Here is a 24314-nt window from a genome sequence, read left to right on the forward strand (position 1 = left end):
TTGAGAAGCAGCCTGTCAGTCAACTAACCAGTAAATCAGCAAATCCTCTCAACACTAAAAATAGTTTTTAATGGACTCAGAGCTCCGAGTCCCACTGGATGTCATTAAACAATTGATTGGGGACATTTCTGGAAGTGGAGTGTCCAAAAAAGAGCGCCGTCCCCATCGGATCGTGGCCGTGCGGCAGCCAAGTGGAGCCAGAGGAGTTCAAGTAAGCCAAGGCAGGGGCCATGCTTTCAGCTAAGTGCTGTCAGACAGCACACACTGCAACAGAGACACACCACTGGCTACAGTAGCTTATCATGACTTACAGCACAATAGTGGAGGAACAGTGGGTGGAGGTCAGGAGAAACAATGAGCTCATGGAGAGGAGGAAAAAAAAAAAATAATAAGAATCTGTGTTGGAAAGTTGCCAAAGGGGCTTTTACAGCTACTGCTTCACTTTTGACCCCGCGACTTTTTTCTCTTTATTTTGAAAATGACGTGAAAGGGCTATTGCAAAGATAAAAAAGGGCAGACCGGGATAAAAGTGTGCGTTTTTTTCTCAGTCTGCAAACTACTCGGAACTGTTCAGGGAGTATCGCTTGCCCACTCATCGATCGTGTTGCATTTCTTGTCAGGAAAATACCTCAAAAAATCAATACTACTATTCTGTGCGTGCGCAGGGTTATTTATGTGCGTTGGTGTGCTCGTTCTTTCCCGTGTTTCAGCGTCGCGGGATGTATACGGAGCGCGAAAACAAAACTTCGCCTAACCAGTGTCACTTTAACAGATCTAGGTTAACATCTGTGAATTCACATCCGTGCGTTTAGATCTGGTCTCTAAAAACCAACGACTTCTCATTGTGTTGGGGAGATAACAGCCCGGTTAAATGCTTTGTGTTGCGTGTAGCAGCTGCAGTGCAGAACCACATGGCTAGCAGGTGCACCACTTGGTCTCTGTACGTGCATAATACATGTAGACATGCTTCTCAGCAAAACAAACTAGTTAACGGGCTGTTCAAATTGTTAAGGTGGCTTGTTTTATAGCGAAATTTAAATAAAATTGACATGTCGTTGAGGTAAACTGGCCCACTCCTGTTTATTTCTGGACTGAGCTGATTCCTACACTTGTATACTACTGATCTTGTATTGTATGTGTGCTTGTATTCCACCTGTGGTTACTCAGGATGATTATGAGACTTATCCCAAGGGGACTGTTTCATGGCTAGGTTTGGAGATTTTTCTAAATGTGTTTTTCTGCAGTGACCAAATAAAAAAATAAAATAAAAACTCATTCATTCCCATTTAATTGGATCTGCAGCAGAGATCACAGAAGGGAAATATCTAAATTTCCTGACTCGATTCCACGGCAACAACGGGATATTTTTCTATCTTTGTCCGTGTCTGTGCACTTGTGTGTGTAATTCAGTTAAATGACCCTTTAAACACAATTTCCTCCCAACAGCTGGTGAAGACTCATCTGTAAATTCTGCCGAGCTTGTATTTCAGGGAGAATGAATAACTACTTTTTCATGAGAATGAGGTACTTCACAGATTGCTTTCCTGTTGCCTAGCACATGCTGTATGTATGGATTTCCTAAAAATCTGAAAGTCATCTGGCTGACTGTTTGGTGTGGTTGGGAAAATTTGCAAGATATTTGCTTTAATAGTGGCATTTGCGTATCATGTACTGCAGCTCTCTCATTCATGCAGACATAAACTGTACAAGTCCCTCATCAGCACTCGTGGACTAGCAGTCAGCAGCATACATCAGCAAGGGAGGGAGGAGGTCAAGGACAAGATCGCTGTCAGGACTTTTGATGAGCTAATAGATTGACTGATAAAACTCTTAACACTGTCGTGGGTTCAGGGTTGGATTGTTGTGAAGTATATCTCAGCACTGAGATCATTCCTGCCCTCAATTTGAAATTCAGAAGAGGGCAGTTTGAATATCTGGGAGGCTAGGCTTAGACTGCCTCTCTTTGTCACACGTTCAGTTTTCTGAATAAATACAGTGTTGTAAAACAAGAATAACAAGAATAACATCCGGTATACGAGTCACTGCTTGCGTTTAAAGATCACTCGTAATGACATTTTAATTTTTTACCATTTAAAACAGAGGTCTTCAACAGGGGGTCCGCGGAGGTACTGCAGGGGGGGTCGCGAATTTTTTTTTCTCCATAAATTTAAATGTCTTTAAATACACATATACATAAGTAGGGGGTCCCCGCTCCATCTCTCCATCAGTTTGGGGGTCCTTGGCCTGGAAAACTTTGAAGACCCCCTGATTTAAAAGATTTTAAAAATCCCTTGTGACATCACGCTTTGAATTTCCGAAGAGCAGTTTTGAAGCTCAAAGTGGGTGGGCATGGCGGTTGCCATCCTGGCTGCGATAGACTCCACCTTCTCTCAGATCATCCAAACATGTATGTGTTGTTTTGGTTTTTTGTTTTTGGTTGCAAAAATGGAAACTGCAATACGCGGCTTACTGCTAAATTTGTATTGTTTTGTATTAATTTCATTGCTTTTTGGGGGATTTAACCAATGCTTATCAGCTAATTTTATGACATTGCTGCTTCATGAGTGATATTTATTCTATTTTTCTGAACAGCAGAAAGAAAGACCACTGCTCATTTATAGCATCCCTGTCCGAAACACAACTGGACAACTTCAAAACCGCTAAATGAAAGATTTCTATAGGCAATAGCTTATCTTTTTTTTTTTGTGCATAAGTGTGTGCGCGTTAGACCTTGAGCGAGTTAGTCTTATAGGCTAGTTGTTGAATGGCCATTAAATAGCTGACCCCCTCATTCCTCCCATACATCCTTCTTAATAAATCACAATGGAAGCAAGGATGACGCACCAAGACAAAATGTTGCAGGAGAGGAATGGCTGTGGATCAAGAAGAATGATGCAGTAAGCGAGGATGAAGGTGGAGATGGTGTAGAACATTGGACACGCTGCATATAGGCCACTAAATAATATTAAAATGTGAAAGGGAGAGGAAGGAATGAGGCATGAGTGTTAATAGGCTGGATGCAAAGCAAAACTGAGAGGAGGCATCGTCAAGCTCAGAGGCAGAGCCGAGCCACTTAGCCCTTCCCCCACGTCATAGTCATTGTGCTAGAGAGCAGAGAAGAATAATGAGATTTTGTAATGTACTCCAGGCCTCAGGTAGGTCTAATTATTTAATGTATTTTGTGGACCCATTCAGTCATGCAGAGGCTGTGGACCAATAAAACAGGCTCACCATTCACAGTGTTAGTTTACGGTGCTTTTTCTCATGATGTAATGCTGCAAATTCTTCTTACTCGTGTGAATTTAATAGGCAAAAATGTCCAAATTTTACTGAGCAGTAATGTGAGTTTATCAATGGAAAGGTAAATGTGACCGCAAACGTGATATTACTCAATGCACCCGAAAAAGCCGCCTACAGTTTTACCACTGCATACACGTGTGCACGGAATATGCATCGTTAAAATAGAAACCTCATCCACTTTTTCTTCTCTTACTCCGCTGCTCGATGCGTCTTCTTACTTCGCTGTGGGATCGCAGGTGTGGTTTTATCTCAGCAGGGCAGGAGTCCAGCAATCAAAGGACTGATGTGAAGATGAAAGTCTTGTTTTAGTTTGAAGTTGCCCTTTTCACGAGGGTTGGAGCCAAATGACAGCATCTGTCTGTGTGCCTCAGAGATCAACATTCAGGAGGAACAACATGGTTCTGTGCAACAGAGGACCCGGAGCAGAGTCGATGGACAATAGCTCAGTCAGAGAGAGTGATGGAGAGAGGAAGATAAAGGGAGTCTGGGGTTTGTTGTTGGGAAGGGCAGTGTGAAAGGGCACAATAAATCCACCAGTAGGGGAAGATCAGAGACGGGCCAAACCCACAACCCCACCTAACATACATACACACCTGAGAAGTCGAGTCTTCACTTGTATTTAATCTTCTCTCCTCTAAATACGCTCCTCTAACACTAGAAGCTAGAACCTGCAGTGATCACTATATACTTCTTCATTCTTATTTTTAACCATCTCCAAAAATAATGAGAACTTTTATAAAGTACTTGCAAATTTCTTTTCACAGTGTGGATTGTCACAAACATAATGATTCAGCCAAAAGTCGCAACCAAGGAAGTTCTCACGCACTAACTTTAACTTTGTTATCTTTGTTCTTCATGAATTGCTCAAGAAGTTAAAGGGGAACTACTGTTTTTTTACAACCTGGACCTTATTTCTGGCATAAAATACGATCGTTTTCTCACCCATATGACTTTGGTGTCATTTGGAGTTGTTCGGGAGATATTTAGCTCCAGCGGAGCGCGCGTATAGCCATACAGTGGGAGTGACTGGGGCACGAAACGCAGCATCTAAATAACGCATTATCTGCCACGAAACTTGTTCATTTCACCAATATTGTTATGATACAGTAGTGCTTTTCCACGGTAATTCTCCTTTAATTGATCTGTGTAAAGGCCATGACATACCAAGCCCAGGGTTGGCTGTTTGCAGTTGGTGTGTCCTTTGTTGGTGGCTTAGCCCACTTATCCTGTTGAGTAGATGACTGACTGACTGATGATTGATGACCGTCCTACTTAAAGAATCCTGCGCGTGTGAAGAGAAACCGAAGTGATGAAAGTAAACAAAACGACAGAGCTAAAAGGGCACGCACAGAGGTTCTTCTCATTTTTCAATTTTATCTAATCTGAACGTTAAAACACAAATATTTTCACTACAGGATAATCCTCCTGAGCATGATTCAAGACAGCTTGGATTTTTTCCTAATCTCCTAGCCCCCTGAGTGGCTCTTCCGGTTTCCCCTTTTGCATGAAGAATGCAGACTTCAGCTACCTGCTGAAATGAAGAGTTATGTATGTGTGTCAGTTTCAGTGTGGAGATTTTACCATGATCCATCCGTCTGTCCATTGAAGGCAGCGTGATCCTCATCTGAGAATATTTCAGAACAAGATTGTTTTCTATCTCTTTGCACCAGGTGTGCCAAATGTAGTTGGGAGTGTTATCCTACATGTTCCTAATACAAATGTCCATTTCATTGAGTTAGTTGTGTCACCAGAGATGAACTAAGACAAGGCTGACGCAAGGTGTGACACAGCCAACAAACCACAGCTGTTCCCTTTTTCTTCACAGCTTCTCCTTTTAAACACTTTTTTTTTTTTTTTTTGCTTTCTGTTAAGAGATTATAGACAATTTAACACATTATATCAATTGCTAATGCCCCCTGTTTTTCCTTATAGAAAAGTTGGTAGCATACCAGCGGGAGTTCCACGCTTTGAGAGAGCGTCTTCGCGTGGCAGAGCACAGGACGCTCCAGCGCTCGTCCGAGCTCAACAACATTCTCGAGCAGTTCAGGCGTGCCATTGCTGAAACTAACAACAGCAAAGATGCCCTCACCAACTTCTCAGGTGAGTGACTCATTCAATGAGGAATCACTAACTCCAACTGAGATGTTTTTAGTCATAGCGAAATGTATGGCATATTCAGTCAACAGCAATGTTGAGGGGAAAGTACCTATCTCCTTACTCATTTCTAGAGAAAACAAAACGCAACTGATTTTTCTTAGTCACCCTCAAAACCACTATGTAGGCATCAGTCTAGCTGGCTGTAACACCCCAGCGCCTGCTGGCTGGTGAAAATGGTTGTTGTTTTTCCACTTTACTTACTTTTGAACGCAGCACATAATTTAAAATGCAAGATTATTTTAGAAGTTGTTGTTTTTATTTTGCTTATAAAGGTTGCAACAAAGGGTATTTGAGTAATCTTCTCATCTGTAAATCATCATAAAATCCTGGAAAATACATATTCTCTTTCAACATTTGATGCACATGTAATCAGATTGCTCCTTTTATTCAGTCATTCCAAAACCTAAAGATATTTAATTTTGTCAATATTTGTGATGAAGAAAAGCAGCAAGTATTTCATATTCATATTTTAGAAGTAGAATCTCTGCTATAAAGCTTGTATTGTACATTGTCTATTAACTTTAAAGTGCATGGGTGTAAGTTATATTTATAAGCCAACTGAAAATGATCCATCAGTTTTACTTTCATTGTAAATAGGGCTAAATGTAGACTTTAATGTTTTATTTTATGATCATTATATACAGTATTCACTTAAAGGCTTCTGATTTAACATTATATTGTAAGTCAGTGAATACTTAAATACTTCATCCAAAATCTCTAGTGAAAGAATCGCCGTGCTACCGGAGCACGTCCGTGTTAACAACTCTACTAGATTATTCTTTTGGCATTTTGCCTCCCTTTGACAGCTTACAGTCTACTGTAGAGAGATCGGAAATAAGAGCAGAAACGGGAGGGGGAGGACGTCTCTCGGCCAGGAATTGAATCAGCAATTTTGGTTATGTCCACATAATTTGACCCCAGTCATCAACTGATTGAACTATCCGCCCAACGTTTTTCTGTGTGCCTGTTTTCAGATGAGACCCAAAAACTACTGAAGGAGCTTGCCAATAGGAAACCTCTCCAGGTGCCAAATATCTACCACCACATGCCTCATCTTCTCAACAATGAGGGCAGCCTGCACCCCGCAGTGCAAGTTGGTCTTGGACGCACGGGAGGTGAGAAGTGCACATGCGCGCTGCAAATTCAGTACAACAGCAGTGTTCCCACTGTATGAGCCTTTTTTTTTCTCCACTATATGCGTGCTTATGCTACTGAAACACAGTAAGATCTCCAGAGGCGGTTGTAACACCAGAGGGAGAATCAAGTTTCAACAAGGTTTCAGTTTGAAAAGTTTACAACAGCTATCCCCCTCTGGATATAGCTTTACAAAAGAACAATGCTGAACAACAATTGCAGTGCAGATAATTATAGTCCGCATAGTATGTATATGATCTTTTAATGCGATTAAAATATAGTTTCCTTGCTTGTTTTCAACTTTCTATCCTACTTTGTAATCCTGGCACATTCTTATTCTTCCCTTTATTTAAATAAGCCTGTGTGGCACTTTGTTATTGCTATTCAACAGTTTACACTGAGAGCACATACTGAACAAAACACTGGGAGATCTTTTGGCTCAGGCCACGAAAAAAGAAAATCCAGTGTAGCAGCTTTCTTTTTTTTTCACGAATGTGCCCCATTTACCCCCAAAACAGCTGCATGTGACCTCAGCTATATCAAGTTCTTTTAAGAGGATTACTTATCTGGCTTTGTGAGCGCGATAGGTGGAATGAATTTGGGGCCCGAGGGAAGCAAGTTTAGGGCCTTGACAGCTCCAATGGTGTTTCCACATTCCTAATGACAATGACTGAGGGGAAAGAAGAGAGGCTCTTGACAAATTAGAGGAAAGGAAGCAGAGACAGGTTGGGAACAAATTTAAGTTTTCTCTCCCTGGCGAGGCAGCCTGTTTTAGCAACAAAACAAGAAAATTCATTATAAGAGATAAAATCTACAAAGGTATGGAAGGGCTTTGGGAAGCGAGTGGAGCGATTAGCTTGATTTGAACAAACAGTAGGATTGTTATGTCCCACTTTGATATTTTCAAGTAACCACCTAAATTTCAGTTCATTCAAATATTGCTGATTTTAAAATCTGCTTTAACAGAAACACAGACGCAGTAAAAAGGTGAAGCAGGAAACCCTAAAAAATACCAGGCCCATCATTATGGCAGACAGGCAAATATTTGCTGCTGTCAACTGCACTGTTGTCACCAGCTCTCCACCCTTAACAGGCTGTTGGTTGTGTTCGATCGAATGCACAACCAAGCTGGGGGTTCTGCTTCTGGCAAGTGATCGTTGATCTGTGCAGTTGCGGGTCACAGAGACAAGTGATTGCACTCAGACTTTTTTTTGCCTCTCCACTGACCGTGCATGCCACATGACATACTTAATTGGCCACCAGCAACTTTTGCCTCAAGGCACCAACAGTGACTTTAATGTCCTTTGTTTGTTGTTCAGTCTTCCTTAGACTACCTCTGCATTTTTCTTTTCCCCTCTACTTTTCATCCACTTTCTCTGCTAGTCTAAGCATATCTGACATTGGGATATTTATATCCGCAAATTAGGACATCATCCCACTTAAAACTGAAGCAGGATTATGGAAAGAAACAGCTGAGGGAACCTCTGAGACCTACTATATGGTGTTAGTGGGACCGAGTAAACCGCCTTTTTACACAGAAGTCAATGAGAGCACTACTGTAAAACACAACCTTGCCTGTTCTAAACACATATGTGGCCTTTAGCAAGTCGTCTGGTTGCCAACTTTTTCCCTTTTACACAGTCACTACTTTGTTTGTAGTACTGTTGGCTGTGCTGGCCAGCTATTTAACATGTGACAGGCTCCACTTAACGATCTCTTTTCATCTTCTTTTCCCCTCTCATTGGAATGCTTTTGCTCCGGTCTTTGTTGCCGCTAACTGTGTTTATTCAGAGCAGAGGAAGAACAGTCATGTGTCTGCTCAGACCCACGTGGTCCCAGTTATTCCTCCTTACTAATACAACTTCTCTACACTTAAAGGAGAACTACTGTTTTTTTACAACCCGGACCTTATTACTAGCATAAAATACGATCGTTTACTCACCCAAATAACTTTTGTGTAATTTGCAGTCGTTCGGGAGATAATTAGATCGGCGTATATCCATATAGTGGGAGTGACTGGGGCACCGAAACGCAGCCTCTAAATAACGCATTTCACCAATATTTTGTTATCGTACGCTAGTGCCATTCCCCGTTGAGTCCGGAGTTACCTGTTATCATGATCCTACAGACCCCGGATGATGTCTTCTGACCTGGATGATGTCATCTCTGAGCAGCGTGCACACACGCGACAGTCGGCTTGTTTACCTGTAATTTAGTACTGCTAGTTTTTTGCAACATGGTTGAGTATTGTTTAGATTTTGAGGTTGTGGACAAACCATAGCAGTAGCAAATGTAACACTTACAATAGAATATTCCTATTAAACAATGCACAATAGATATGAGGAATAATAATAATAATTTGTTAGGCTACTATGGATAATGCATGTTGGGCTAAGGTTCGACTCATGGAGCTGTGTGAAGATCAGTGAAGCACAAGACACAGTACTGATGTTACCGGTATTGTATTAAATATTCTTAGAACAAAAAATACTTGAAATGCATCAAGAAAAACAATGAGCAAAATGATGAAGCCAAAACAGTAACAAAAAATCTCACAGTTGCAATGCAATAGTTTATATTCAGTCCTACTAGTAGTGGTTTCCGTATAAGTTCGTTAAATGCACCTCTAAGTCTCAAATTCAAACCTTTCAATCAATTAAATCAAAAGCAGTATGATATGGCAGTTCTTTGTTCAGGAGGTGAACAGTGAATGCAGTAAATGATGTGATGTTCCTACCACACCATTGAGAAAGGGCATGAAGCAGGTAGGCTTGAGGCCTGCCAATAGGTGGGGTGGGTGAATGGGTGAATCCTCGAATCCTTTCAGAAGTTGTCCAGTTCTTTCAAAGGGGTAGCTCGCCATCAGTCTCGAATCTCTTCATCCATAAAAGCCTAACCTGTTTTGCAAACAGGCATCATTAGAATCATCATCATCATCAGTCTTTCCACATTAATGTATGCGCTTTTCCTCAGTCTCACCAGTGTTCAGCCAAATGTCATTATCCAGAAATCCAAAGCAGCAGTAGAAATGGTTGGGTAATGGAATGGTGGAGGCCTGTTAGCATTAGCATTTGTTAGCTCTGATACTGAACAGTTTCCAACTTGTTTCAGTTGAGATGTGACTCACCAATCCAAGGAGAAGTCCTGTTTCCAAATTCCTGCTGGTTTATAATACAGATTCTGATGCTGAGTGATACGGTGTGATCAAGTGGCTGCTGTGCGTCTGAATGAAGCTGAGTTCACTTCAAACAAAGGAAGGGGTGAATACCAGGTGGAAAAGACTGCAGGTGATTGGCAAGACTGCAGGTGATTGGCTCAGGTGACAATGAGGAAGTCCAATGCTTTGAAGGTGTCTGATTGGCTGTTTCCTGTTGTGCTTCAGGTTGTGATTTGTGTTGGCCAACAATAAAGTATGGCAGAGTGACTTAAGTTACCAGTTTTTTAGATTTTTCAAGGACTATAAAATGCTGCATTTGTTCTTTACATGGGAAAAAAAATGGCAAAACAATCAAATTAGAGTAATAGAAACCTTACTTTTGCATACGTTGCTACTTTCTTTGCATGTTTACACAAATTACATTTCCTGCTTTGCTTGTAAGCCGTCCGCAGATGGATCACAGTGGCGTAGATTTAGCTGATTACTGTGTCCGTCTGAGTGGCAGGAGTCTTGACTCCAGTTCATTACTCGACAGAATCTAATCAGGAAACTAATTCCTTTCAGTGGCAAATCTGCAGCTTTTTGGCGTATTATTTTTCTCTCTTGCAACCTCACACACATGCAAACTGGCATTACACACAAAAATGGTGTTCCCCCTTTGATTTTAGCACACATAGGTGACCTGGACTAGGGGCCAGCTGCATTGGTGCAATGCAACAATGAAGAAAAAATAGGACATGGTTCTATTTTCTAGCAACGCACGTCAGTGCAGCTGAGTTTCACAGGGAGCAACTTTTTGTGGTGCATATTCACTAAAAGGGTCAGACCCGATGCCCACTTGTTGTTGACATTAGGCTATAATAATCAGGTTTGTTGTTTACCCATACCTAAGATGAGGGCGTTTTGGGACGTATGTCAGACAGCGTGTCATGTAAATGTGCGGCAGTTGTCAGTCATCTAATCTGTTGTGAATTCCTTCTTTTCATTGTGGCAAACTACTGTGGTACTGTGCACACACTAAACAATAAGGTGTACATTTACTGTTTCTGCCAATGTTCCCGGAACACACCGTAGGTTGGAAATTGCAGGCCGTGTTAATGGAAGTGCGATTTATGATCGCTCTGACTGGTTATTGAGGGGATGACTTGACCGCTTTTCCAAATGCAAGTACTTTTATCTGGACCATTTTAAAAGCGTGGTCCGTTCAGGATGGGGATTGGAGGCCTTCTACTGACGATTATGGTTTCTACGGGGTGTTACTCGCCCATTTACTGCAGTTCATTGATGCCTAAATTACCCGCTGTAAGTTTTACAGTTTTCAAAAAGCTTTTCCATTAACAAATAACAAAAACCTACATGCACTCAGCAACAAGTCCAGACTCTGCTGTTGAAAATAGGAAACAACAACAGCAATAATCCAAAAACATAAGCCACCAGACATTACATTATTCTATATGTATTTCATCATATTTACTCCTTTTTTATTAGTTGCATATTAAAAAATTACATAACATAGAAACTCCATTATGGTCTTTGAACACATTTTGCTGGACATTGAAGGCCTATAGACACAGCTGAACTAAAGCACCCTTTTTTTGTATGGCGCGTCGAATCATCTCTTTTCAGTGATGTGACAGAAATGTAGATTGTTTTGCTTTTTCTTTTCCCCCCGTGAAGGGGATGAAAGGGTGGCAGAGCGATGCGGGCAGGCTGATCAAGAGACACAGGGAGGGGCAGGCTTGGAGTCCGTCTCGCTCATGCTGTACCTTGCATGCATTATCACTCACTCATTGTCAGCCTTCCTCTCTGCTATTCTGTCACTCCCTGTCTCCTTTCCGTCCTCCCACATTCTTCTTTCATCCTCGACCTACTTTCTTGGCGGTGGTGGGTGTCGCTATACGACATGGAGCTCAGTGTGAGAAACACAAAGCAGAACTGGGACAGATTCTTCACGCTGCACAGATCACTCTAGAGGATTGCACACTTTTGCATATCCACAGTTTTGTTCACTCATGCTGCACCTCAAATTAGTTTTGTGCCTGTTTGTTAAGGGCTCCTGAGTCCCCACATGAGCTCAGTCAGCACGTGTACCCCTTTAAAGTCACACACACACACACACACACAAACACGCTAGCCTCATTCCAGATACACTAAAGCAAGTCTTTCAGAACTTCTGGCAAGATTGTGCATTGTTTACCTTTTCTCTGGGACATTTATGCAGAACAGTCTATTGGATATGAAACTAGGAATTGAATTCAGGGCATGTAGACCAGGTAAACAGAATAAGGACGCTGAACATAGATAAGAGAGCAAATTGCTTTATTTTATGTCTCTTTCTTGGCCTATATTTCTTGGCAGGCAAATGGGAAAATGCAGATTAAGTGTCAGATAGCCATCCTGATGAACTTGCTTGCCCTCCTATTTGAATGTGTTGTCGTATTGTGCTTGTTCCTTCTTTTAATATCTCCATGTAATCAACCAAGTAAAATGAATTGGTTTGTGTGTTGCAACAGTCTCTTTTTTTCAGTCTAATGTGTATTTCAGGGATTCTCTCCATGCTAAAGAAGTGATCTATTTATCTTTATGCAACAGGAGCAATAAGGAGCTGTCTCTCTTGATTCGCTGGTATTCTGAATGTGAATCTTAGTTGACATAAAAAATAAAATGATGACAGTTAAGATTTAATAAGTCAAGTATCAAAACTTAAAGCTCATCAAAATGCACTTATTTATATCTACACTGCCTGGCCAAAAAAAAAAAAAGTCGCCACCAAAAAAAAGGTTTCACACTCTAATGTTCCGTTGCAACGCCTTTAGCATTGATTACAGCGCACATGCTCTGTGGTGTTGTTCCGATAAGCTTCTGCAATGTCACAAGATTTATTTCCATCCAGTGTTGCAATAATTTCTCACCAAGATCTTGTATTGATGATGGGAGAATCTGACCACTGTACAAAGCCTTCTCCAGCACATCCCAAAGATTCTCAATGGGGTTAAGGTCTGGACTCTGTGGTGGCCAATCTATGTGTGAAAATGATGTCTCATGCTCCCTGAACCACAATTTGAGCTCCATGAATCCTGGCATTGTCATCTTGGAATATGCCCGTGAACATCAGGGAAGAAAAAAATCCATAGATGGAATAATCTGGTCATTCAGTATATTCAGGTAGTCATCTGACCTCATTCTTTGGACACATAATGTTGCTGAACCTAGACCTGAGCAACTGCAGCAACCCCAGATCATAGCACTGCCCCCACAGGCTTGTACAGTAGGCACTAGGCATGATGGGTGCATCACTTCATCTCTTCCTACCCTGATGCACTGGTTCCTCACTATCCTTCCAGTTTTTAATAATGCGTTGGACAGTTCTTAACCCAGTTTTAGTAGTTTCTTCAATCTTCTTAGATGTTTTCTCTGCTTGATGCATGCCAATGATTTGACCTTTCTCAAACAGACTAACATCTTTTCCACGACCACAGAATGTGTCTTTCAACATGGTTGTTTAAGAAATGAGAAGCTACTCATTTCACCAGTAGGGGTTAAATAACTTGTTGCCAGCAGAAAGATAACCTGGGAAATATGCACTTGAGGTGTAGACTATTTTGACGTTTTACAAATTGATCACAGTTAATCAGTGATTTCAGATAAGACTGGAGTCGCTAGACCTTAGGTGAAACTTCCAGCTTTATTCCCCTATTTTGTTTCCTTATCCAATTTTGTTTATTTCAGCAGCACTCTGCATCTCCAAGGATAAACACAGACGTAGAATAAATGATGTTTCTTTAAATGTCTTAAGTCTGACAGTTATTGCCTTTGCATGGAAAGTTTGTTCGTGAAGAGTAGATACTTTTTTTTTTCTCTTCCTTCCGTCAGTCTGGTCACGAATGTCTGTTCATGTTGACATAGGAGAGTGTAATCTGTTGTTCACTCACTCCAAATATTATTTGTTTTTGCACCCACTTGAAGGAACTCCGACCTCTGCATACGGTGTACTATAAAGACCCTTCCTGTTTCTCACCTCACATCTCACATTTTGTCTTCTTCTCAGTAACCATGGTGATGGGGATCCCCACAGTGAAGCGGAAGGTGAAGTCTTATCTGTCAGAAACTCTGCGTTCTTTAATAGATAAGCTGTCACCAGAGGAAAAACTTGACTGTGTCATTATAGTCTATGTTGGAGAGGTGAGACTGCCTATTTATGTACACTGTTACACAAAGCATGATTCATCTGCATAGAGAATTAAAAAAAATAAAAAATAAATGTTTAAACGTCTGTGGAGTAATATCTCAATACAATCTTTGCAGACCGACGTGGAATATGTTCAAAGTGTGGTTGCTGGACTGGAGAAAGGGTGAGTACACTTCTCAGCTCCCGAAATGGTGAAAATATTACCAGCTGAAAAGGCACCGTGACCCAGAGAGAGCTTTGTATTCTTTTCTTGACACCTCAAATCATAACAGATGGTTTCATTTCCTCAGGTTTTCCACAGAGCTGAATTCAGGTTTGCTGGAGGTGATCTCCCCGCCGGCCGCCTATTACCCCGATCTCACCAACCTCAAAGAGACTTTCGGAGATTCCAAAGACAGAGTCAAGTAAGAGAACCGCAGCAGGCACAACGTCTCGTTTTTGCTCTGACACTTAATTAGGAAAGAATTGACGAAAATATGTTGGGGGGGGGGAAATCAGCCATGAGAGAATGGAATTTCAGGAGAGCTGTGATGAGGATTGCAGAAGAACTAGAAGGATGAGTCAGGGGGAAGGTGGGAGGGAGAGAGAAGGCGAGAGCTTTTAGATAGGCTGCCTAGGTACTTAGTATTCCACAGGCATTTCTCAAAGTCAGATCAAGGTCATCAGCAGCAGCACCCTCTATCTCCGTCTCTCTGTAGTGCTCGGTCTTATTATCCCCCGCGCTCATCTTCTCTTTATAGTCGGCTAACAACTGGCGCTATTAGAAATGTGTTTATGGTGCAGTTTGCGCCGACACTTGTGGAGACTTACAACATGTACTCGAATAATAGCCTTCAGGCACAGAGCACTGCGTGTTGTGTTTGTGGGTGTTTGCGTGCACCGACGCTTCTGATGGGAATCGGCACAGTTAGGATCTTGTTCAACATGTTTGCTGTAATTTAAATTTTTGTGCGAGCGGTATAAACAGAAGCAACACTCAACCACCTCGCTGAGTTTTTGAGTTCATCTCTGCCCCTTATTGTTGTGATGTCCCCTCACCGATGTCTTTGTTTGTGTATATATGTGACAGAGCATGCACACTCAGAAATAACACCTGCAGATCAAACAATTAACGCGACCGCTCTGGTTTATAAATTATTCAGGCTGCTGTAGCAACTCGTACCTGAGAGTACAAGTTTGCTCTCTGCATGCAAAGCAGTGTCTGACATGTCTCCCACACGTATAATGAGAATACAATAAATTGATTTAGTTGTTTCTATGTTTTTTTGTTTGTTTTTTTTTGTTTTAGATGGCGAACAAAACAGAACCTGGACTATTCCTTCCTCATGATGTATGCTGTGAGCAAAGGAGTTTATTATGTTCAGGTATGTCCATAAATAAAAAGATTAATTCTTCCGTTTGGGGCAGTACACAGTTTAGTGTGTACTTCAGATTTGGAGTACGCATGTGTTTAATGCAGCAGAGAATCATGTAGTTTGAAAAACAGTTATTAATCGAGCAGAGCAATTGATTGAGAATAATTTGTAGTTTAACAGCTAAGGCACTTAAACACTTTAATATGGTCAGTAAGAAAAAATAAACAAAACTGCACTTTTAAGTATGAAATAAATAAAATACTCAATGTTCAATTAGACAGGTGCAACATATTCATAATTAACTTTGATTAGTCATTAAAACCAACTGTGTTATTTGAGCTAAAGCGTTACAAGTAAAGAAAGACCCTTATAAGCTCTAAAAGTGTCAAAATTCAGTTTTTTATTTTCTGAACCTACATGGTTGAGCTTTTCTTTCTCTTTTTTTCTGCTATATGAACACAGCATCTGGATTGAACAAATTGCCTCTGTACATAGACTACTTACTTTCACTGTAAGGTCCACGTCATAGCTGGACGATGTACAGGAGACATTTAGATCTGCGTATATCCATGTAGTGGGAGTGACTGGGGCACCGAAACGGACTCTCTAAATAACGCATTCATCTGCCGTGAAACTCGTTCATTTGTAATTTGCTACTGCTATGGTTTGTTCAAAACCTCAGAATCGGAAAAATATTCAGCCATGTTGCAAACAAAACTAGCAATTTCCAGGTAAACAAGCCGACCGCCGCGGGTGCGCACGCCGCTCTAAGACGACATCATCCAGGTCAGAAGACATCATCCGGGGTCTGTAGGTCAATATACAGACCCCGGATGATGAAAACAGTTAACTCAGGACTCAAAGGGGAATAGCACTAGGGTACGATAACAAAATATTGGTGAAATGAACACGTTTCGCGGCAGATAATGCGTTATTTAGAGACTGCGTTTCGGTGACCCAGTCACCCCCACTACATGGATATTGTTACGTCCGGCCTAGGGGAACCGAACGCAACAAGAAAAAAAAAGGTATAGATGCTCCCCTCTTTCCCCACTCCCAAGGAAGAATATTACCACAGAGCTGCAGTCCAACAAAAGATAATTTATTGCAAATGATGGTAGCATTTAGCTTCAGGGTGAGCATGGCCCAAAACAACAAACAAAACAATTTGACCCAAAGCTAACTTACCTAACCAAAAACAAAGAAAACTAAATACAGGTTTCTAACCTGACTCCCTATAAGATAAACAGGAGAAAAAATTAGATAAACAGAAAGAGCTACTCACCCCTACTACTACCTGGACTGCTAAAGTAAAGTCTCATCAAACATTACAAATAAACAAGCAACATGACACAACACAGTACAACCGAGCCTGGTGCAGTTGGGAGTAGGGTGAAGAGAACGAGTGTCTCAAGCGGCGGCCATTTATAGCAGCTCCGTCCGTCCAATCATCCAATCATCAGCCAGCACCTGGAGAGACACCAATGGTGGTAGCACCACCCTCAGGCAAGGAGGAACAGCACCTGGAGAAAGAATCTCTAAGAGTGGTAGCACCACCACCCTCAGGCAAGGAGGAACAACAACACAGAACAATCACATCACGACCAAAAGAAATACTGAATTATGACCCTGGGTCATAACAATATACGCAGATCTAATTATCTCCCAAAGGAATACAAATTACACAAAAGTTATATGGGTGAGTTAAAGACCGTACTTTATGCTAGAAATAAGGTCCAGGTTGTAAAAACCAGTAGTTCCCCTTTAAAGGAACTGAAACGTGCAGTGTGAGTTATCACATTGTTCAAGATTAATAAAAATCTGTCCAGATTCGAATACAGTCTTGCAAGAATGCTATAGCTGATAGACAACAAGTGGAGAAGAGTGATTCACGGGGTTTACCTAATGGAGGAAGCTTCATATGGACACTTCAGGTTGAAGTCATGTACCGTTACACTGCTAACAACTTGTTAGAGGGTATTTTAAGAAGTGCTTTCATAGGGTGAAATCCCGTTGCTAAACAAACGTTGGCTTTTCTCATAGTTTCTCATGCAAAATTAAACATGACAAGTACTTGAAGGACACTGTTACAGTCATTTTTCAGAGCCAAAGTTGTTTATGTCCAGTCAGGAGCCAGTCTCAGTCATTAGTCTAATCCTCTTAGATTTCTGCAGCTATGAAATCTGATATCTACTGATCTGTTGTCTTAGCTTAACTAAGTGTTCAGCAAACACCCTAAACTGACTGTAAAGTTTTACTGCCTTGTAAATATTTAATCTTTCTGTGTTATTTATCTGTCTCATTCCATTGACTGCTCTCACATGGAGGGAAGAGGTATTGGCTTATTACTGTAGTGACTGCTACTCTAGTTTAACAACTCAGAAGTGTTTCTTAGCTCAGAGAGTTGTCCTTGTGTAAACATAGAGGAGTCTCCCTCCTGCTGCTCACCCTCTCCATCAACATTAAGTCCCATCTCCAACCCAAAAGTGGTTTCTTCTGCCTTAAATTTCGATTTTTTTCTCCGCATCTGTCCCATTAGCTGGAAGACGACATTGTGGCCAAGCCCAACTACTTTGCCACCATGAAGAACTTCGCCCTGCAGCTCTCATCGGAGGACTGGATGATCCTGGAGTTCTCTCAGCTGGGCTTCATTGGTACAACTCATTAAGCACCCAATCAATACTGAGCATCCACCAGGGCTCTGTCAAACAAAGCGAGATCTGTATCTGTGTCGTCAGCGGATTGCAAACAATGGCATGTCTGGCTGAATGGATTTTTCAGTCCACTCATCGAGGCATTCACTTACCATTACACTTGTAGATTTATGACGAACAATCAAATGCAATGTGGATGAGTCCGGACTGAGCAGGAGAAAGAGATGGAAATTATATTGATCACTGTGGAAATTAGGTTACTGCAATTGGCAGGGAAAAGCAAATCCACGTTAAACATGTTACTACAAAATGTGAATGGTTTGTTGTCAGTTCAATTAATTTCATTCCTCAGACTAAGGGTACTTCTCAGAGTCATTTTTTTTTAGTTTATCTATCTAATGATATGTAATTAAAAGCCTAAGAGGTTTTTTTTTTCTTCTGTTATATTTCCAATAGATTTGAAAGTTCATAGCAGGCAGAACAACTTTGTGCATGTCAAAAAAACTTAGCTTCTTGATGTATAGGGGCAGCTAAAGTGTATGTCTTACTATTTTATTCAACATCCCTCTAAACAGATCAGAATTATATCATTTGGACTGATGAAACCCTGTCCATGTTAATGCTGCTTTCACACCTCGTTCACACCAGTGGGCGTTTTATTTTTTTCCCCCCTCTCTTTAATTCTTTGCCAAATATAGTTTCATTTGAAATGGCTGTGACTGACGTGAGAACATTCAATGTGCCTCCAGCACATTCCAGCACTAAGTAGTCTCAAGTATAAAGATTGACACACAATGTAAGACAGAGCTGACAATTGAAACACTTGTTATATGCAATTAAAGCCATTTCAGGGCCTTATGGGCAAATTTTAACATTTTTTCCACTTCTTTCATGAGTCTTAGAGAGACAAAGTTTTATTAACAACTATTTTATTAAATCCTAGTTAATTGCTCATTTTGTTTTAATTCTTACAGTGTAGCAACAGGTTTTCTCAGCTATTTGAATTGACTTGCTGCAAAAAAAAAACTGGCTGCTGATGAGCTTCTGTGGAGGATCAATGAACATTTACAAACTTTTTTTTCTTTCCTGCAGGAAAAATGTTCCAGGCTCCAGATCTAAACCTGATTGTTGAGTTCATTTTTATGTTCTACAAAGAGAAGCCCATTGACTGGCTGCTGGATCATATTCTCTGGGTGAAAGTCTGCAATCCTGAGAAAGATGCGGTATGTGCTGTCTCACTGTACGGCTAAAACTGTCAGCGTGAGGAGAATCAGTCTCATTATTCCTGACCTTTCATTCTTTTTTTTTCCCCCCCAGAAACACTGCGAGCGTCAAAAATCCAGCCTTCGTGTGCGGTTCAGACCGTCTCTCTTTCAGCATGTGGGGCTTCATTCTTCTCTTGCTGGGAAGATTCAGAAACTCACAGTGAGTATCGCATCTTGACAGTTGATTTCAGCAGAAGAAGTTACTTCCTGTGCTCAACAGTTGTTTCCCCTCTGACTGAATCTGAAGGACAAAGACTTCCTGAAGCCTCTGCTCCACAAGATGCATGTAAATCCCCCAGCTGAGGTCTCTACGTCAATGAAGGTATCACTTCAGAGTTCCCATGCTTGTCATCTTTTTGTGTAGTCAGTTACAGTAAATGTGACGTCATACTGAATGTGATGAATTCCAAATTATGAGAAGAACACAAGAGCAAGTGATATCGTTTGCATCTTGCAGGTGTATCAGGGTCACACGTTGGAGAAGACGTACCTAGGAGAGGATTTCTTCTGGGCCATCACTCCTACTGCAGGGGACTACGTCCTCTTCAAATTTGACAGGCCTATTAGCATAGAGAGGTAAATATAAAGAGGGGGTGCTTAATGTGTATAGTTCCTTATTATAGTTCCATATATTCAGCATTCTGATGTCACGGCCCTAACATTTGCACATTCAGTACAGGCACATGGAAATATCCATCTTTACATTTCTTTTAGCCTGTCGTCCTTCAGGGATTCAGGTTGAGCTTTTGTGTGTCTCTGTGTGTGTGGGTGTGTGTGCGCTTGCACTGTGGGACTCTAGGGATCAGAGTGAGGTAATGAGAGTGCTCTAAATTAAGCATTCTGGGGCCAGCTACCTACTCTCTCTGGTGGAAAAAGAGCAAGACTGTGAACATAAAGGGAGGTGACAGACATCCTGGTAGCTTATAGCAGAGCAGACCTTGAATTTGTGTTCATATTGGGTAAAAAAAAAATGTGATGGCTGGATGGATTGACTGCTTCTGTAAAGATCGTGTTAAGACAGTGTCGGTCACTCATGTGGTAAGTGGCAGTTAGTGGGAAAGGGGCCAGGTTGTGTTCCAGTGTGTGGCCGTTTGGCCGTGCTGATTGGTCAACATCTAATCAGCAGTTCGTCAAAACATGCAGGTATTATAATCTGTCGTTGCTTCTCTCTGGACTTTTCCTCTGACTCATACTCTCTAGCTGTTTAACATTTAATACAAGTGAATCTACCCTTTGAATCTTGCAGTCTTGCTCTCCAACCAGTTCCTTTGAAATCTACTGATTTTTATTTATTTTTTTGCTTTTGCTGGCAGAAAAGCAGAAATTTCTAATGTTCTGATCCTGTAGCTATTATTTAAATATGAGACATAACCAGCTTTAATCTTTTAACCAAATGAACTGTCAGTAAACCTGAGATTTAAGCTCTCGGGTCACAAAGGGGTTTACTCTCGTTTAGCACACCTCCATTTAATTAATTTTAATGGACATGACCTAATGTCCACAGATGATATTGATGGACTGTGTTTGTCTGTGCTTGGGGGTCACGTCCTGTATGCGCATCCTTAAATTTTAAATACTCAGATGAATCCTTGATTTGATTGGCAGGTTCCTGTTTCGCAGTGGTAACCAGGAACATCCTGGGGACAAGATCGAGAACACCACAGTGGAAATACTGCCTGTTTCGGTAGGGAAACACACACACGCACGTCTGTCACCCTTCCCTCGTGCAATGTGCAAATAGCTCTGATTAGATTACATTGAGTGGTTGCTCTTAGGGGGACGCAGCTTATTGATTATTGACAGGAATGTGAGCGTGACAGAATTGCATGCCCTGTCAGAGGTGATACATTCTGTCACGGTGATCCACACGTCCACTAAGAACAGCTGCTGACACCTGTTTGGATGAAGATCAATTTTAGTTTGTAGCTTACATTTTATCTGTTATTGTCTTCATTTGTTAGGAAAGTGGACTGCAGACCAAAGAGAAGTACAAGCGAACTGAAGATCGCTTTTACAGGATCGGTAAATTAATTTAACAGTCTTCTATTTTTATAGATGTATTAAAGCTTACAAACACACTGCACCATCATGATCAGATTTCACACTGACGTGCGAATGTACAAAAGGTGTATGAAATGTTCTCCGTCACCTTTTTCGGCAACTTCTCCAACTTTCATCTCTAATTCTTTGTTTGTCCTGATATTTTTTTCTAGTTAGCTCTGTGTTTCTTTAATTTAATATTCCTTGAAAAAAAGAAGGTTTCTTTAAAAGAAATAATAGTTAATAGTTAAGTAAAACTGTAGATAAATTACACATTTTTTTTTAATCATTTGTTTTAAATACACAGGTCAGTTTGAGAAAGGTGTGGCAGAAGGAGCTGTTGATCCTTCCTTCAATCCTGTTTTGGCACTGAGGCTTTCTGTACTCAAAGACTCTGCTGTGTGGGCCATCCTCAGTGAAGTAAGCCCTGTGTTAATCTCTTGTCCAATATGTGATAAATATCACCTGCTCCAGATACATACAGCCTTGTTTTTATCCACTAACTCACGCTGTGGTCTGCTCTCTCCCTGCAGATACATATAAAGAGGATAACTGGCTGACTCTTCTGGAGGGGGTACATGAATCATGGCCCCATGGGGGACCAAAATCTCCTAGACTGCTTACGCAGGGCCTCTGGCACCTAGCAACAAGCACTAGAGTTGCTCATCTGAGCTTGTCTGAAGAACGCCACCTCTCCGTCTCCGCTCCTCCCGATGTATCTTGTTATTTTGCTTCTCACTGAGCGATTTCTCCTTTTCTTTCCCCTCCTCTGCCTCACTCTTTGTGCTCTTCATTTATTTGTGAGAATGTGAATACTACTGTCTGATGAACAGCAGCAGAGTGCGTGAAATCATCTGCTCCCTGCACTGGCTCTCAGTGTGACTGTGTTGTTCCGCAACTTTGATAACAATCAGAAAATTCCTGGAAGACTGAGGTCGAATCATCACAAGTGGGAGAACTGGTCAAACTGGCCACTGGTGTAGATGCTGCCAAACCCTTCTCTATTACTCGATGCTGCCACCTTTGGGTAAACTGGGGCATTGCACTGTCACTAGCGCCTCAGCCAAGCCCGTGATGATCACGAATGTTGTTATCATCACTAATGGCCAGTTGCTCTGTGTTCTCAGCAGAGATGACCGAGCTCTCGATCAACACCAGCTCAAACTAAAACGTTTTCCTCACTCCCAGAGTATTGTAAGTCACGTCCTGAAACACAAATCCTGCCTGTAGCCAACTGGTGACAACTTAGACCATAGGCCAGTACCAGTGGTAACTACTCTAACCCATCAAGAAAATATTACCATGACACCATATCTATCTCACCTCTTGTCTGAAAGGCTGTGTACGACCTCAGTGTCCATTTATAGAAAAACCAATCGGACATTGCCTTTGCGCCATTTGAAGGAATATATTGTTATACTGATATATTATTACAGCTACAACTGACGATCTATGAAGGTGACTTAATTTATTTGAAATAAATCTTTAATTTGTACAAGAGGTAAAATATATTTTTATTCTATTAAGAGATGTTTATGGTAGTTGAGAGTCTGTGTTTTCGTGTACCTTTGTTTTCTAAATTGCTGTTGTACATTTTGTTTTTCATTGGAACAGCTGCTTGCTAAAGTGGTTTGTCTGCTGGTGCGAGTACCTGGGTTCAGTCTGTACCAGTTTCTTTTTCACTGGAAGTGAACCATAACTAAAACAATTCATTTTCGCTGTTACGCGGCAGAAGATTAGGGAAGTTGTGAATAGATTCTGTTGAAGTAGTTGTGGATATGGGTCAAAATTGTAAGAAAAAAAATGTGCCTTATATCCAGGTCCCAACAACATTATTTGAATTTGTTCCCTTTCACTTTTTGCCTTTACATTGATTGCTGGACATACTAATATTTTAAAAATGACACAGTCATATAAGTGGTTGAATATATATATATATATATGTATATCTATATATATGTGCTGAATTAGTAAACAAGGCAGGGGGAGGTTTATTTCAGATTATCATCTGAAACGGCGTGATTTGCACTGCTTTTTAACTTTTTTTTGTCACAATCACATCCTTCATCACTGTATGTAACTTTCAGTTTTATTCACACAATTCTCCACTTTACAATTCATTTGATCCATTCACATATCTGTTTTCTGATTAGACAGAATATTACGACTACTGATTACTGCAGATTGTGACACTGATTGTAAATACATAAACGGCAACGATCTATCTATTTCTCTCTCACACATTCTCTTAACACTTTATTGAAATCCACTTGACATGGTTAGAGTGTGTGTGGTCTGTTAAGTGAAACTTCACCCATTTTACATTGGTTGGTGGTTCATTGAAGGGTCTAGTGAAGTGCCTAATGGTTGAACTGACATGAAGATGGGACTTATTTTTTTTTTGGGTAATTGTGCTCGTTTACATGCATGATTATTATTTTTAATTTATGAACAATGTTTTGATTTTGGTCAGAACAGGCTCCTCCACCCCGTGATCTACATCTAGAGCTGTAATCTAGTAAGAGGTTCAGTCGCTGCCTCTTCATCGAATTTTTATTTGGGAGAATGGGAATGGGAGCAGGCCACTTAAACTGTGTTCATATGAAAGTGGAAGGACAATTTTTTGTAATGCTGAAAGGACTGGCTCATACTCCTTTTCTGCATCCTCATACAAACTGATCCACATACAACTGAATGCATGGAACGGCCATGTGATCCTTGGGATTATCTCACTTCATTTGCAGAAAGTGGACAGGAGAGAAAGAAAGAAAGAAAGAAAGAAGCCATTGCTCAACATCCCCTGACACCCATCAGTTTATGTGCCTTCATCGTGTACATGTGTATGCCTGACTGATGGTTATGGCATCATTTTCCATGGACATCTTTGAAATAAATGACAAAAGTTGGTAGTATTCATAGCCATTTTGTGATTTTGTTCTACTTGCATTACTCATATCATCTGCATCACCAGGTTTGATTTCATTATACTTTTGGAGGTGACGAGTTGAAAGCAAAGTAGAAAGCTTTGCTAATGTGACCAGAAAATGCAGTTAGAGTTTCACG

At 41.0% G+C, this 24314-nt stretch overlaps 1 protein-coding gene across 1 annotated transcript in view; it reads left to right on the forward strand.

Moving 5' to 3' along the window:
* The window catches only part of mgat4a (alpha-1,3-mannosyl-glycoprotein 4-beta-N-acetylglucosaminyltransferase A), a 31595-nt gene extending 7357 nt beyond the window's left edge, over window positions 1–24238 (forward strand). The window contains exons 2-16 of the mRNA XM_084545123.1: window positions 5233–5400; window positions 6432–6572; window positions 13797–13930; window positions 14054–14100; window positions 14228–14341; window positions 15226–15301; window positions 17832–17946; window positions 19039–19169; window positions 19264–19371; window positions 19459–19533; window positions 19669–19787; window positions 20817–20895; window positions 21173–21233; window positions 21559–21671; window positions 21785–24238. Of these exons, the coding sequence (XP_084401249.1) occupies window positions 5233–5400; window positions 6432–6572; window positions 13797–13930; window positions 14054–14100; window positions 14228–14341; window positions 15226–15301; window positions 17832–17946; window positions 19039–19169; window positions 19264–19371; window positions 19459–19533; window positions 19669–19787; window positions 20817–20895; window positions 21173–21233; window positions 21559–21671; window positions 21785–21811 (1508 nt within the window). The 3' untranslated portion in view covers window positions 21812–24238. The remainder of the gene's footprint in view (window positions 1–5232; window positions 5401–6431; window positions 6573–13796; window positions 13931–14053; window positions 14101–14227; window positions 14342–15225; window positions 15302–17831; window positions 17947–19038; window positions 19170–19263; window positions 19372–19458; window positions 19534–19668; window positions 19788–20816; window positions 20896–21172; window positions 21234–21558; window positions 21672–21784) is intronic.
* Window positions 24239–24314: the final 76 nt, after the last annotated feature.

Source organism: Chelon labrosus, assembly GCF_963514085.1.
Source record: "Chelon labrosus genome assembly, chromosome: 5".
Classification (NCBI taxonomy): domain Eukaryota; kingdom Metazoa; phylum Chordata; class Actinopteri; order Mugiliformes; family Mugilidae; genus Chelon; species Chelon labrosus.